Genomic DNA, 13,945 nt, shown 5'->3' with positions numbered 1-13,945 from the left:
TCCCCCCTGGCACCCTGGCAGAGCCGGCCTGCCACTTGGGAGTGGAAGGCTGTGATTTCTGGTCCTGCCTCCAGGGCTTATGGTGGACAGGGTGACAAACCTGACCCCAACCCCCAGCGCTCCAGCCCTGGCCGGTGCCTGCACAGGGAAGGGTCCCCAAACCCCAGACTATACACAGCCACTCGGGGCACGCACACACAAGTGAGACACGGATTACACACAGCTGCTCGGGGCAAGCGCACCCAATTGAGACACAGGGATTTTACACACAGCTGCTCGGGGCACGCGCGCACAAGTGAGACACACAGAGTACACACAGCCGCTCAGGGCACGCACACACAAGTGAGACACACACACAGCACAAACTCACACAGCCCGCACACCCCAGGGGCCACCCAGCAGGCTCCCGGCACTGCCCTGGGCACGGCCGCCCTCACCCCCCAGTGCACACGCACCTTCACGGAGTAGGCGAACGCGATGAAGCCCAGGCAGAACCAGTTCATGAAGAGGGTGTTGAACAGGGACCAGACCACGTGGTCGGGCACCGTGGTCTCGTTGTGGATGTTGACCACGGTGGACGTCACGGCAGTGGAGGTTTGGGGTGGCCCCAGCATGGACACCTCGTGCTCCTCTTTGATCATGTCCTGGCTTTGGGAGAAGCAGGTGTGAGTGAAGGCTGGGGAAGTGTGGCTCATGGCGCAGCCTCGACCGGCAGTGGGGTCCGGATGCTGGGAGGGCGCTCAGTGGGCCTCCCCTTCCCCCTGCAGTTTCTATTTCTCAGAAGTTACTGTTTCCTGGTGTTTTCATGTTGCTGAAATGGGTGGGGACTCAGGAGGGTGGAAGGAAGGACTGAGCGTCAGGTTACACAGGAGCAGATGGGAGGACTGGCCCAGGGCTCAGGGGCTTCCTGTCCAGGAGCCCAAGGCAGGCTGGTCCTAACACACCCCAGCTGAGCCCACCTGCCCCTTAGGTGTGCGGATGGGACCAGTTTGTGTCTCCCCCACCCTGGCCAACAGACGCGAAGTCACACTGTCCCCGTTCAGGGCCTTGTGCATCCCCGCACTGCAGCCCCCAGCCCCCAGCCCACCTGCCCCAGGCCTCCCCTGCTGAAGTCCCTTGCCCTTTGCTGGGGCTGAAGTCTCTGGTCGGGGCGGTGCTCAGGGGGCCTCAACCTGGCTGTGTCTCCTGCTTGCTGGGCAGAGGCCAGCCGCCCATGCGACCTGCCCCACAGGAGCCTTCCAGACCCAAGGACGGGGCTTTGGGGTTTGGTGGAATGGTGAAGCAGCTGTGGAGAATTAGGGTTGATTCCAGTTTCAGAGCACGAAACTGATGTGGTTTTTATTTTTATTTTTTTCAATTATTTTTGTAGTTTGCTATGGGGCACATGCCCTGCGGCAGCGAGAGGAGAAAACACTCTCCTAAGGGAGACTGCCGTGCCAGAATTCCTTCTCTTCCACTCTCCTCTGGGGGTTTTGGGCACGCAAACACATGCACCCACTTCTTTTTTTTTTTTTTTTAACTTTTATTTTCAAGTTTTGGTTACGGTTTAAACTTTATTTTCAAATTTTGGTTACAGTTTCATTTTTTTTTTCTTAACAAGTCTACTGTTTAATCTCTCAGGATTAAAAAAAAAAAAAAAAAAACAGACTCTAAAGAATTGAACAACAAAGGAATTGTCAAGGGAAGGGTACAACGGCCCCGTTCTCAGGGGTGTAATAGCTATTCCAGTTTAATACCTAGCTTCAAAACAAAATGAATTTTTATATTTTCTAATGAAATAATGTACAACCACCATCTTCATCCGAGCTCATTATAATTTTCAAACACAAAGCTTCATCTTAAGCTTGGCAAAAAGCTTAACAGGAATGATGGCCAACCTTAGCACGTAGTGTGTACGGTACATGACATTTGTTACCAATCATAACACAGTAATAATGCCATTAATAATGAAGTCCTCGATTCAGAATCTGGAACATTCTTCCATCAGGGGGAGGGGGAAATTCAGTCCAGTGAGTCTATCTCAAGATGTTCGTCTCTTGTGTGCTCCACTTGTACTCTCTTTTCAGTAACTGGATTAATGCTTCGAGCCCAAAATGAGATGTATTTTTATTACTGTAGAGTACATGCTGTTTGTGCACCCACCTCCTTAGCAGAGCCACTGATCGGACTTGAACTACACTTCAGTCACGTGGGATCCAGTGCCTTAACTCCATGCCACTGGCTGGCCTGGGATGTTTCTCATGCCAGTTGTGAAACACGGCAGTTGTTAAGATGGAATCTTATCAGATCACAGTGACATAGGAAACTCCTACATTCATTCCTCTCCAAAGCAGGGAGGAAAGTGGCTAAAGCTATTAGTTTGAAATTTAATTTATTTTCATTGTGGTTAAGTATCCATGACATAAAAGGTATCATTTTAACCCTTTTTACCCCCAAGCCAAACTGTGTCCAGCTTTATTAAAGACACTTCTCATAAACAATCATGGTATTTCAGGCAGGACGTGGGCAGGCGATCATTAACAGAATACAACGACTTTCAAACTCCCTCCTTCAATGGACTACAGAATCAGAAAGCCGTTATAAAACCCAGTGGAGTCTTCATCTGAAGCTCTGAACAGGGAAAGCTCAGAGTGAGGGTTGACATTTCACATTGAGCATGTTGTTTAACAACTTTTCACGAGCCGACCCTGACTTTCGGGAAATGAAATGGCAGAATATCAACCTGAAGACGCAACAATACAGAAAAGGAACGGCTGCTCCTTAGAAGGACGCCCTCTCAGTGTCATTGGGAAGTCCGGATTGCCTGATATCCTGCCATAACCAGTTCTCTGTGGTCAGGTGCCCACAGGTCTCTGGAGTAAGGGAGCTCAGTCTGCTGCAGGCAGAGAGGGAGGACATGAAAGCAAATGTTGAGTGCTCCACACCACACGGCGCCTGTGCCAAGGCGGAGGTGTGTCAGGGAACCCCTCCTCTCGGGAGCCAAGAGGAAGTCTCTCAACACTAGAAGGGGAAGATGTTGTCCGAATCAATCCAGCTTCAGGGACATTCTATTAGTGACAAATGCCCCTTCCCCAAAAACAACCGTGAAGTGTTCTATGTGCTAACAACATAGCTTAAAAAAGAAGTATAACAAAATTCTGCATTTGTATAAAACTTGATAAAAAAATAGTATTTCGAACTGTGCCGTGACCAGGACAGAGTTATCACAAACGCACACCTCACTCGGCATCTCCAGCACCTGCAGCTTCCTGTGCCTGGTCTGTGCTGGCATCTCCGTTTCCTGCAGGGTTACCCCATCCTCACCAGCATCAGCTTTGCCCTTTTCCTGTGGGCACCTTCTCTCCCTTCTTTCGGGGCCTTTTTAGGCTTGGGCTCTGGCTGTGGAGGAGCAGGGTTAGCAGACAGCCTTGCACCTCTTTCCTGTGGTCCGCCCTTCACCTCGGCTGTACCCCCTTCAGCCTCCCCTTCAGCCTTCCTCTTGGGCATGGTGGCCAGGACGGCGGGATGCAGGCGCCGGACGGGGGGTGCAGCGGCGCAGGCTTTGGTGGGTCCGGGGTCGCTCTCGCCTCCTCTTCACACTGCTCCTACTGTAACCATTTCGAAGTGTTTAATTCTGTGGCTTTACGTGGAAGGTCTTTATCCAGAGTTCAGCTGCGAGGGGATCAGAGAACAGCAGGCTGACGGAGACTGCTGGTTGCCGTTCACCTCCTGCTGTCCGCACCTGGGCCTTTACCACTACCTCCGAATGCCAGAGGACCCGGGGGCCACAGGCTCCTGGCCATCAGCCTGAGGTCTCCACCACGAGCCAGGACCTGCTGTGGGCTTCAGGACTGCCAGGGTGAAAAGCAAGCTCAGGCCAAGGCCACATTATATGCTAGGGTGAAAATGCATGTCATGGCGTTGAGACCACGTGGGTTCAGCCCGAGCCCACGGAAGAGAACGCAGAGGCCTGCCTCACAGCGAGGTCCATGGAGCACGGGAACTGCCCCACTGTGGGCAGCACAGGAACTGCCCCACTGCGGGCAGCACGGATCCCGTTCCAAGCCCTGCAGAGCCCGCAGAGACAGACAGCGTGCCCGTGCCCTCCCCGCCATTACTGACGCTGCCATCCGGGCCGCAAAAGCTCGGACATGCGGCTCTCCAGTCCCCACCCCGTCCCTTCTTTGTGTGGGGCCTAGACCCCATCTGCAGGCTGGCTGGAGCTCCCCCACCCCGCAAGGTCGGGTTCAGTGCAATGCTGACCTCGGTGTAAAACCCCACAGCGCGAGTCCTCCCTGCGCTGAATTCCCCCAGGCTGCTGTGTGGCCTGGCTCTGGGAGGGCGGCGTGAGGCGGGCAGGAGAGCCCACGGACGTGTCTGCCGCATCCAGACAGCGCTAATGCTTGTCCTCGGCCGTGCCGGTCCTGACATGTCCCGAGGTACCCACAGCTGCCCCGCCCGTGTGCCACGCTATGGCGGTGCCTGGCTCTGCCACCGAGGTCGTTCCAAGGCCTCGGTGCTTTTCCTACTGACACGCATCACAGGAATTCATTCTACAGGAGTTTTTCCGTCAACTTAGAATCACTCTCTGTGCTTGTCAGGGCTGACAGATGGGGAGAAGGAAAAGGAAACCCCCAACTCCATCTGGCCCTTGGTGTCCAGCACGTCACATGGCAAAACTCCTGGTTTAGAAGAGCCTTGCCTTCTCTAGCCCCAGGGTTTCCTCTCTGACTGGTTATCGACCACACTTCTAGAATCCAAACTTCTGCTGTAAAGAACCGGGAGTTGGAGCCCACGGAGTATGCCCGCAGGTGGGAGGCAGACACGGGCCGACCGTCTCCTCCGGACAGCAGGAAGCAAGTCCAGCAGCTCCAGCTGGTGCTCGGGGCCCACCCGTGTGGAGAACTGGCCAGGTGCTGCTGAGCCTGAGGGGCCCGGCCAGGTGGCGCAGACCCCCAGTCCTGTGGGAATGCGCAGCGAAGAACGGGCACCCTGGGAAAGGAGCTATCTAGAGGGGACTGCACCAGGAAGTGACAGTTGTTGACACAGGTTGACACAGGAAATGACAGGGCCATTTCTAGTGACAAAAAGGCAAGAGAGGCAGGTGCCCAGGCACTAGAGTAGCATGAGTGGGCAGTTGGCCCAAGCCTCATCCTCTGCGACTAGACGCGGACACAGCTCTGCACTCTGGACTTTGGATCTGGCTACAGGACATTCTGTGGCAATGGAAAATCCATCAACGTGCAGTACGCAGGGTCCAGAAACGATTTTCTATATGGGGAGGGAGGCCTGTCCCTAGCCAGCTGCACCCCTGAGGCAAGCCCCCAGAACTCAGCCACTCCTTTGTCACCATTTCAGGTCATTTAAACATGTCACTGCATTTTCTATGACCAGAGTGGGATCAAACTTGATCATAACGAAAGCCAACAGGCCAGCCAGTGGCATAGTGGTCAAGGTGGCTGGATCCCACGTGGCCTACTGAGCCTGGACCTGGCAGCTTGCAAAACATGCCAGCGAATGTGGCCAGCAGGTGGTGTGGTGGTTAAAGGCGCTGGACTCCCACATGGCCAACCATGGTTTGAGTCCCGGACCTGGCAGCTGCTTTCTCACTTAACCTCTCTCACTCTGTCCCTCTCTAGTCAAATTAAAATAAATGAATACATAAATAAAGTTAGATAAAATAATTCTTAAGAAAAGAAAAACTTGCCAGTGCATATGCGTACATGCCCAAGATCTTGAAAGGAGAATGTAGGAGAAGGAATTGAAGCGTGGCCATTCCCCCTGGGCTGATTTCTCATTTTCCTTCTCTGTCTCTGGCAAGCACATACGTCCTATAGCAAATTAAAAAGAAAGTTAGCAATAGCAAGACAGAGATAGGTAACATGTGCCCACAAAGCCAGCTGTAAGTAAGACATAGGAAACTAAGAGGCCAGCAGGTGGCGTGGTGGTTAAGGACGCTGGACTCCCACATGGCCGACCACGTCTCAGGTCCCGGACCTGGTGGCTGGTTTTCTCACTTTCTCTCTCTGTCCCTCTCTAGTCACATTAAAATAAATAAATAAATAAATAAATAAAAAGTTAAATAAAATAATTCTTTTTAAAAAAAAATAGAAAAATAAATTAGGGAAAGTTGAATTCCACATAAACCGAGTATGAACAGCAGGAGCAAAAGCAAAATTAAACGCAAAGAATGAAAACAAAAGGCGCTATCAAGCAAGTAATAAGGTTACAAGTTTTCTAAGATTCTTTTATCATCCAGGAAATTTCATGGATGTGAGAATTTAATAAATTTGCACTGCAAGGCATGATTTGTAGATTAAACACGAAAAGCATGCACACATATCATCAATAAAACAAAAACGAGGGGCCAGCAGATGGCGTAATGGCTATGTCACTGGACTCCCATGTAGTTGACCGCAGTTCGAGTCCCAGACCCGGTGGCTTAAACTCACACCAGATACATGTGTGTGCGTGCCCAAGATCCAGAAAGAAGAATGGAGGAGAAGGGATTACAGCGTGGCCATCCCCCCTCGGGGGTGATTTCTCATGTTCTGTCTCTCTGTCTCTCTTTGTCTTTCTGGTGAGAGCACACGCCCTAAAACAAAAACCTTTCCAAAAAAATTAATTAAAAAAAATTAAAACCAAAATCAAAACCAAAGCACTTTGCCCGTTGCAAAACAAGGGCAAGAACTGGTAGTGCTTGCAGCATGACTGGTGGACAGCTGACTGAAGAGCAGATTGCAGAATCCAGACGCCTTCCCACTGCTGGACCGGGAGGGAGCGGGAACTGGGGGCTGCGATGCGGTCTCTTGGGCAGACTCCCACAGGGGCCGAGTGACAGGACTTGATCAATGAGTGGTTGCTGATGGGAATGGTGGACTTCCCTGAATTTCTGACATTGAGGGCAAGAGAAATGAGAGACGCACAGAGTGAGGAAGAAAGTCGAGAAGCCTTCTGTGTGTTTGGTAAGGGTGGCAATGGCTGTATTCGTGCAGCGGAGCTTCACCATGTGATGACAGACCTCCGAGAGCAGTGAACGGAGGAAGAAGTGGGTGAAACGCGCAGGGAAGCAGGTCGTGATGGTGACGGTCAAGTAACTGTGAAGAGTTTGTACAAGTGGTGACAGCCAAGGGAAGACATTGTACAGAAGGTGTTAGATTTCTTGTACAAAATTGTTTATTTGCCTTTTCTCTGTAACTTATCTGTAAGAAGTTTCTCCTTCCTATCAAAAAGATATGCATGTATGGTAATTAGGACTCATTCCTCCATGTTTTCTTCCTTACCTTACTGGCACTGTCCTGAAACCTTATTTTAGAAAACTGATCAAGTAACATGTTGCATGTGGCTTACTCCAGATAGATCTAAGCCCTTCTGCACATCTAAACTTAGATGGAGCTGGTCAAATGAGGGAACATTTAGGTTATGCCTTTTTAAAAAAAAAAAAGAATTATTTTTTAAATTTTATTTATTGTTATTATTATTATTTTGAAGTTGACCAGAGAGATACAGAGAGAGAAGGAAAATGAGAAAGCAACCTGCCGGATCTGGGACTCGAATCGCAGTCAACCATGTGGGAGTCCAGCCACCTTAACCACCATGCCATCTGCCAGCCCAGTTGTGCCTTTTCTTGAGTAGCTTTCTTTAGGAACTATCAGCATGTTATTGAAGTGTGGGTTGTAACTCTGCGTGGACCATGGACAGTCAACAAGGTACTTGGTGCACTACTGCGCAACAGGAGTATTAGCAGGTACTCGCACACCGCGCTTTCGTCCCGCCGGTCCTGTACCAGAAACATTTTCTTCTATTGTTACTTGCTTTGTAAACAGTGTTTAGCCACCTAAAAAAAAATCTGCTATGGCACAATTTGCCTCAAATCTGTTCCAAGTTGTATATTCGTTTTCTAATTTTAAAAATGATAATTAAAAATAAAAGAAAAATGAGGACAAGAATCACATCAAATGTCATGCCTGAAACCATGCAAGGAAGCAGGGAGGAGTGTGAAGTACTAAAAATGCTGAAAGAAACACACACACGCACACACACACACGTGTGTGCATATACACACTACCAATCTGGAATTCGTTATCCAGTGAAATTACTCTTCGACAGTGAAGGTTTGTTTGGTTTGCAATTCTAGGAACTGAGAAGTCCAATGACGTGGAGGTACCATCACAGCGTGACTGACAAAAGCAAGAGGATTTAGGCAAGTGTAAAGAGAGAGACCTGGGGCATCCATTTTCCTTACTTAACAACCTGCTCTCCTGAGAGCTCACATTTCCTCACAAGAGGTGGAACTCACTCAGCTTCAGAACCAGCAGATGGCAGAATGGTTACATCGCAGGACTCCCACATAGTTGACTGCAGTTTGACTCCTGGACCTGGACCCGGCAGCTTAAGGCTCACCAGAGTCTTGTTGACTTCAAAATTGAAAGCTTTTGTACATCAAAAGACACTAATAAGAAAATGGAAAGACAACCCACAGAATGAGAGAAAATACTTGCAAATCACATATCTAAGAATTGATTAATAGTCAGAATACATAAAGAATACCTACAACTTACCAACAAACAACCCAATTTAAAAATGGGCAAAGGATTGGGAACCAGCAGTTAGCATAATGGCTATGTCGCTGGACTCCTACGTAGTCGACAGCAGTCAACCGCGGTTCGCGTCCCAGACCCGGTGGCTTAAAACTCACCCGGGCGCGTGTGCGTGCGTGCCCAAGATCCCGAGAGGAGGATGAAGGAGAAGGGATTGCGGCATGACCATCCCCCCGGGGGGTGATTTCTCGCTTTCTGTCTCTATGTCTCTCTCTGTCTGTCTGGCGAGCGCACGCGCGCTATAGTGAAAAATCTCTCCAAAAAAGAAAAAAAATGGGCAAAGGATCCAAATAAACAATTCTCAAAGGAAGATGTACATTAAAAAATCCTCAACGTCACTAATCGTTATTGAGACACAACGCAAAATCACAAGGAGTTACCACTTCGCACCTATTAGGATTTACATTATCAAAAAAATTGGAAAATATGGCCAAGATTCAGAAGTACATGTAGTGGACTCTGCTATTTAGAAGGCTGAGGCCATATGGGAAGTCCAGGCTTGATTCCAAATCAACTTTAAAAAGCCGGATGTGGTGGTATACACCTATAGTCTCAGCTACTTGAGAGGCCGAGGCAGGAGGACCGTGAGCTCATAGTTCTAGCTGCTCAGGAAACTGGGGCAGGAGAATCACAACATAGCAAGATGTTGAAAAAAGAAAAAAAAAAAAAAGAAGAAGAAGAAAAGAAAAGAAAGAAAGGAAGGAAAGAAGAAAGAAAAAGAAAAAGAAAAAAACCCTGGAAAATAAGTGTTGGTTAGTGCTATGATTTGAATGTATGCCTCGAAAAAGTCCCCAGTGTTGGCAACTTAGTCCCCAGTGCAATAGCTAAGAGGTGAGACCTTTAAGAGATGATTAGGTCACAAGGGCTCTCTGACTCATAAAAGAAATACTGCCACTTTCTCCGGAGCGGGTTAGTTATTGCAGGAGTGGATTTCTGATAAAAAGGACATTAGTCTGCCCTCTTTTCTCTATCTGTCTTGAGTACTCACTTGCCCTTCTGCCTTCTGCAAAGAATCACGTAGCATGAAAGCTCTTGCTAGAAGTCAGTGCAGTCCTCTTGGACGTCCCAAACTGTTAGCCAAACAGGCGTCTACTGTTTGTAAGTTACCTAGCCGCAGGTATTCTACTACAGCCGCAGGAAATGGACTAAGATGGTGCCAATTAGTGGGGCTGTCCTTGTAATGAATACCTGGAAATGAGGCAGTGGCTTTGGAACTAGGAAATGGTAGAAGCTGAGAAAGTTTGAAGGAGTGGGCTAGGAGTGGACTTACTTTAGATAGCCATGAATAAATCATGCACAAACAATATCTGAGTCTGGATAACTTCGTTTTATTCAGCTCATGGTCTGGAGGGCCAAGGTCCAGGGGCCGCTTCTGGTGGAAGTCTTTTGGCTGCATCCCAACATGGCAGAGGGCAGGAGAGTGTGGTCTGGTCTGTGTTGTGTGTGTGTCCTAATCTTACTCCCTCTTCTTGTAAATGCACCAGGAGTTAATCACTGGGGCTCACCCTACTCACTTAATCGCTCTCACAGACCCCGCTTTTGGACACCAGAATTGGATGAGGCTTTCATCCACTTAATGTCATTACATGGCTCAACATGAGAATGTGGAGAGTGGCCATATTCAGCTAGGTGTTGTGCAGAGCAAGCCAGAGCCCACATGGCTGACCGGGGGTTAAATCCCAGTCCCTCGGCCTCACGATGGGCATACTCGTGCATGCCCAGGACCCGGACAGGATGGAGGGTGGGAGGAAATCTATTGCAGTGTGTGACCAGGCCCCCATGCGGCCTGCTCGCCGACTCCGTCTCTCTCTTCTGTGTGCGCACGTGCACTCTCGATTTAAGGGGACAAAAGATGAAAACAAAACAACATAGACATGGGCGAGATGCAAGGTAGGATTCAACCTGAAGCACATTCTCCTCCAGCTACTTCCAAAAAGCAACGGTGGGACAGGCACAGACAGATATTCCCACTCTAAAATGGGGAGAGAACGAAGAAGAAAGGCGGAACTGGTCTGATTAAGTCCAAAGACCAGCGAGAAAGCAACACTAAGGTTTTTAACACTTTCTTGAAAGGTTTTTGGCATAGGGCATGTACACTCTCCAGAGAGAGACAGTGAGAGGGAGCGTGAGAGATCACTCCTTGAGGGGGATGACCGTGCCGCAATCCCTTCTCCTCCATTCTTCTCCTGGGATTTTGAGCACACATGCACACGTGCCTGGTGTGATTTATTTCAAGCCTCCAGGTCTGGGACTTGAGTGGTGGTCAGCCATGTGGAAGTCCAACACCTTAACCACCACACCCCTATTAGCCCACAACATTAAGTTTTGAGGCTGGAGAATAATTTCCTTTGAATCCATGTCCCACACACGGAGCACACTGGAGTGGGGACCAGGCCTCCCAGGGGCCCTGAGCGAGCTGCCCTTCTGTGTGGCTTTGCTGGGCTCAGCCCACCCTGCATCTCTCCTGGGTTGGGGCCTTGTGCTTGTGTCTCACCCAGGCTGGTGTTACACACCGGTGGCCCTCTATTCTGGGTCTTGGGGGCTGCCCACTCCCAGGGCTGCACGTGGCATTGCCTTAGTGGGGGTTCTCTGCAGTGGCTCCACCCTGCAACAAGTCTCTGTCTGTACCTCCAGGCTATTGGGTACCTCCTTTGAATTCTGGGTGGACACTGCCCCTCGTCCACAGCACCTGCTTTCTGTGAGCCTTCTTTCTATCAGCGTTTCTATCATGCCATGGGACCAGCCCTCACCCATGTCTGATTCAGGTGAGACTCTGACCTTTGAACTTTTGGATCAGAGCTGGAATTGGTTAAGACTTCGAAGTTAATTGAGATGGAATGAATGTACTTATATGTGAGAAGGACGTGAACCCTGGCAGGATGCTATGGTTCGAACATTTCCACCTAAAAACGATGCGTTGGAAACTTAGTCCCCAGTGCCTCAGTGTGGAGAGATAGGAGGTGGGCCCTTTAAGAAGTGACTAAATAAGGAGGGCTCTGTCCTCGTAAATGGATTAATGCCATTTTCTTGAGGGTAGGTTAGTTATCATGGGAGTAATTTCCTGATTTTTTTTTTTTAAATAAAGATGAATTTAGGAGCCAGGAGGTAGGATGAAGTTCGCGGCCAGGATTGAGTCTTGGACCACAGTTCGAGTCTTGGACACAGTGGCTTGAGAATCACACTGAGAACACACACACGCATGCCCCAAATCCTGAAGCAGAGTGGAGGAGGAGGGATTGCAGCATGGCCATCCACTCTGGGAGGTGATTTTGTTGCAGAAAAACAAACACCGAGGAATGGAAACTGCACTCAGGAGAGACAGGACAACTCCTCATTATGTGTGCAGGCACGGGGGAGTTAGGTTGGACCCGGTCTTTTACAGAGGAATTAGTGGGGGAGGTATGGGGTGTTAGGGATGGGGAAGGGGCTCAGATCCTGCCCTAAAGTGGAAGCGACAGAGAAGCAGGAAGTCTAACCTCTTCGAGGTTTCAGGTTGCCCTATTGCTCCAGGGAGGGGCAGTAAGTTTGACGGAGGGCAAAAACCTCAGGCAGCTATTAGGCCCGAGTTACTCATGAATTCAGGGTCTCTCCAGATCATTCCCCTCTCTTGAGCCTCCTCAACTATACTCAAGGAGGGTCAGTCAACAGGAAGATGGTGGGGACCAGCAGTTGGCATAATGGCTATGTCGCTGGACCCGCATGTAGTTGACCACAATTTGAGTCCCAGACCCAGTGACTTAAACTCATGCCAGGTATGGGTGCATGCGTGCCCGCCATCCCCCCTGGGAGGGGCTTTCTGTCTTTCTGTCTCTCTGTCTCTGTCTTTCTGGCGAGCACATGCACCCTATAGCAAAAACCTCTCAAAAAAAAAAAAAAAAAAAAGGAGGGTGATAAATATAGCTTCCTGGGGCAGCGACAAGCAATTGATACTTGAGAGTTTCAAGGCGAGAACATTAAGGACACATGGTCCAACTGCCTGTGCTAAAAGAATAAGGCCCCAGGAGAGGCAGTGACCATGACCCATGTCCAAGCCCACTCCAGCCTGCTCAGGAGTCAGCCGTCACTCTTCACTGTTTGGAGACCAAATCTTTAAGCTGCTTAGACCCTTCTGGCAGTCAGGAGATCTAACCCGCTCTGGTTCTGTGGTTATTCATGAATTCAGGACCTCTCCATATCAATTTCTCACTTTCCCTCTCTCTCTCTGTCTCTGGCATGTATACACGCCCTACCTATGGCAAAAACTATAAGCAAACAAAACAAGCAAAAAAATGAATTTAGCCTTTGTCCACTTTTTTTTTGTTGTTTTTTTAAAGAATTATTTATTTAACTTTATTTATTATTTTCAAATTTGCTATAGGGCATATGTGCTCACCAGAAAGACAGAGAGAGAGAGAATGGGAATGAAAGCACGCTGCCAGGTCTGGGATTCAAACCATGTTAGCCATGTGGGAGTCCAGCACCCTAACCACCACACCATCTGCTGGCCCCTTTTCTACTCTTTTCATTTAAAAAATGTTTTAATTGCCAGAGGGCGCATTCACTCTGCATGTGTGCATATGTGTGAGAGAGAAAGCACCCCCAATGGGGCACGGTCACACCACAATCCTCCTTCCTCTACTTCTGCTTCCTGTCAGGACCTTAGACACACACTCACACACACCCAGCGTGCTTCTCAAGACTCCAGGGCCAGGACTTGAACTGCAGTCAGCCATGTGGGGTCTAGCTCCCTTAACCACTCCAGGGTCAGCCCCAGCCTTTGACCACTCTGAGGCCTATGCATGCCCTGAGGAGGAAGTCCTCTCCATTGTGTGGGGCCCACACAAGACACAGCAGCTCATGCAGCAGGCAGCCTCCCAGACCATGCCCTGGTCTGTCTGGATTCTGAGTTTCTTTGTTTTTTTAAGAAGATTTATTTAACTTTATTATTATTATTATTATTATTATTTTGAATTTGCTGCAGGGCATGTGTGCTCACCAGAGAGAGAGGGAGAAAGGGAAAGTGAGAAAGCCAGCTGCCAGGTCCTGATCAACTATGGATGGCCACATAGGAGTCCAGCACCTTCTTTCCCACTCTCTCTTTCTCCCTGTCTCCCTCTGGCCATGTAGGGGTCCTGCTGGCCCCTGGATTCTGAGTTTCTTGCTACCATCGATTCTGCTTCCTGGAGCCTATGGATTAAACATGCTATCTCAGCTTCCTGTGGCTTCTGGTTTCTGTTGGCCTCATTTGCTCTACTCATCAGAGACAGAGAGAGCGGGAGAAAGGGAAAGTGGATCCAATAGATCCACATCTTCAGCACCACTGGGCCCCTAGACCAAGATCAAACGTTAGTTACAAGCAAGCGGCTCTCTGCATGTCTAAGATTAAA

The 13,945-nt window shown here is 49.3% G+C and overlaps 1 protein-coding gene and 1 pseudogene across 1 annotated transcript in view; both read right to left on the bottom strand.

Moving 5' to 3' along the window:
- The window catches only part of LOC102497380 (interferon-induced transmembrane protein 1), a 1,364-nt gene extending 568 nt beyond the window's left edge, over nt 1–796 (bottom strand). The window contains exon 1 of the mRNA XM_006164456.3: nt 456–796. Coding sequence (XP_006164518.1) covers nt 456–695 — 240 coding nt within the window. The 5' untranslated portion in view covers nt 696–796. The remainder of the gene's footprint in view (nt 1–455) is intronic.
- A 906-nt stretch (nt 797–1,702) lies between these two features.
- On the bottom strand, nt 1,703–3,805 carry LOC102498194 (non-histone chromosomal protein HMG-17 pseudogene; annotated as a pseudogene).
- Nucleotides 3,806–13,945: the final 10,140 nt, after the last annotated feature.

This window comes from Tupaia chinensis, unplaced genomic scaffold (assembly GCF_000334495.1).
Source record: "Tupaia chinensis unplaced genomic scaffold, TupChi_1.0 Scaffold143624_1, whole genome shotgun sequence".
In the NCBI taxonomy this organism is placed as follows: domain Eukaryota; kingdom Metazoa; phylum Chordata; class Mammalia; order Scandentia; family Tupaiidae; genus Tupaia; species Tupaia belangeri.
This window is presented reverse-complemented; position numbering and strand designations above follow the sequence as displayed.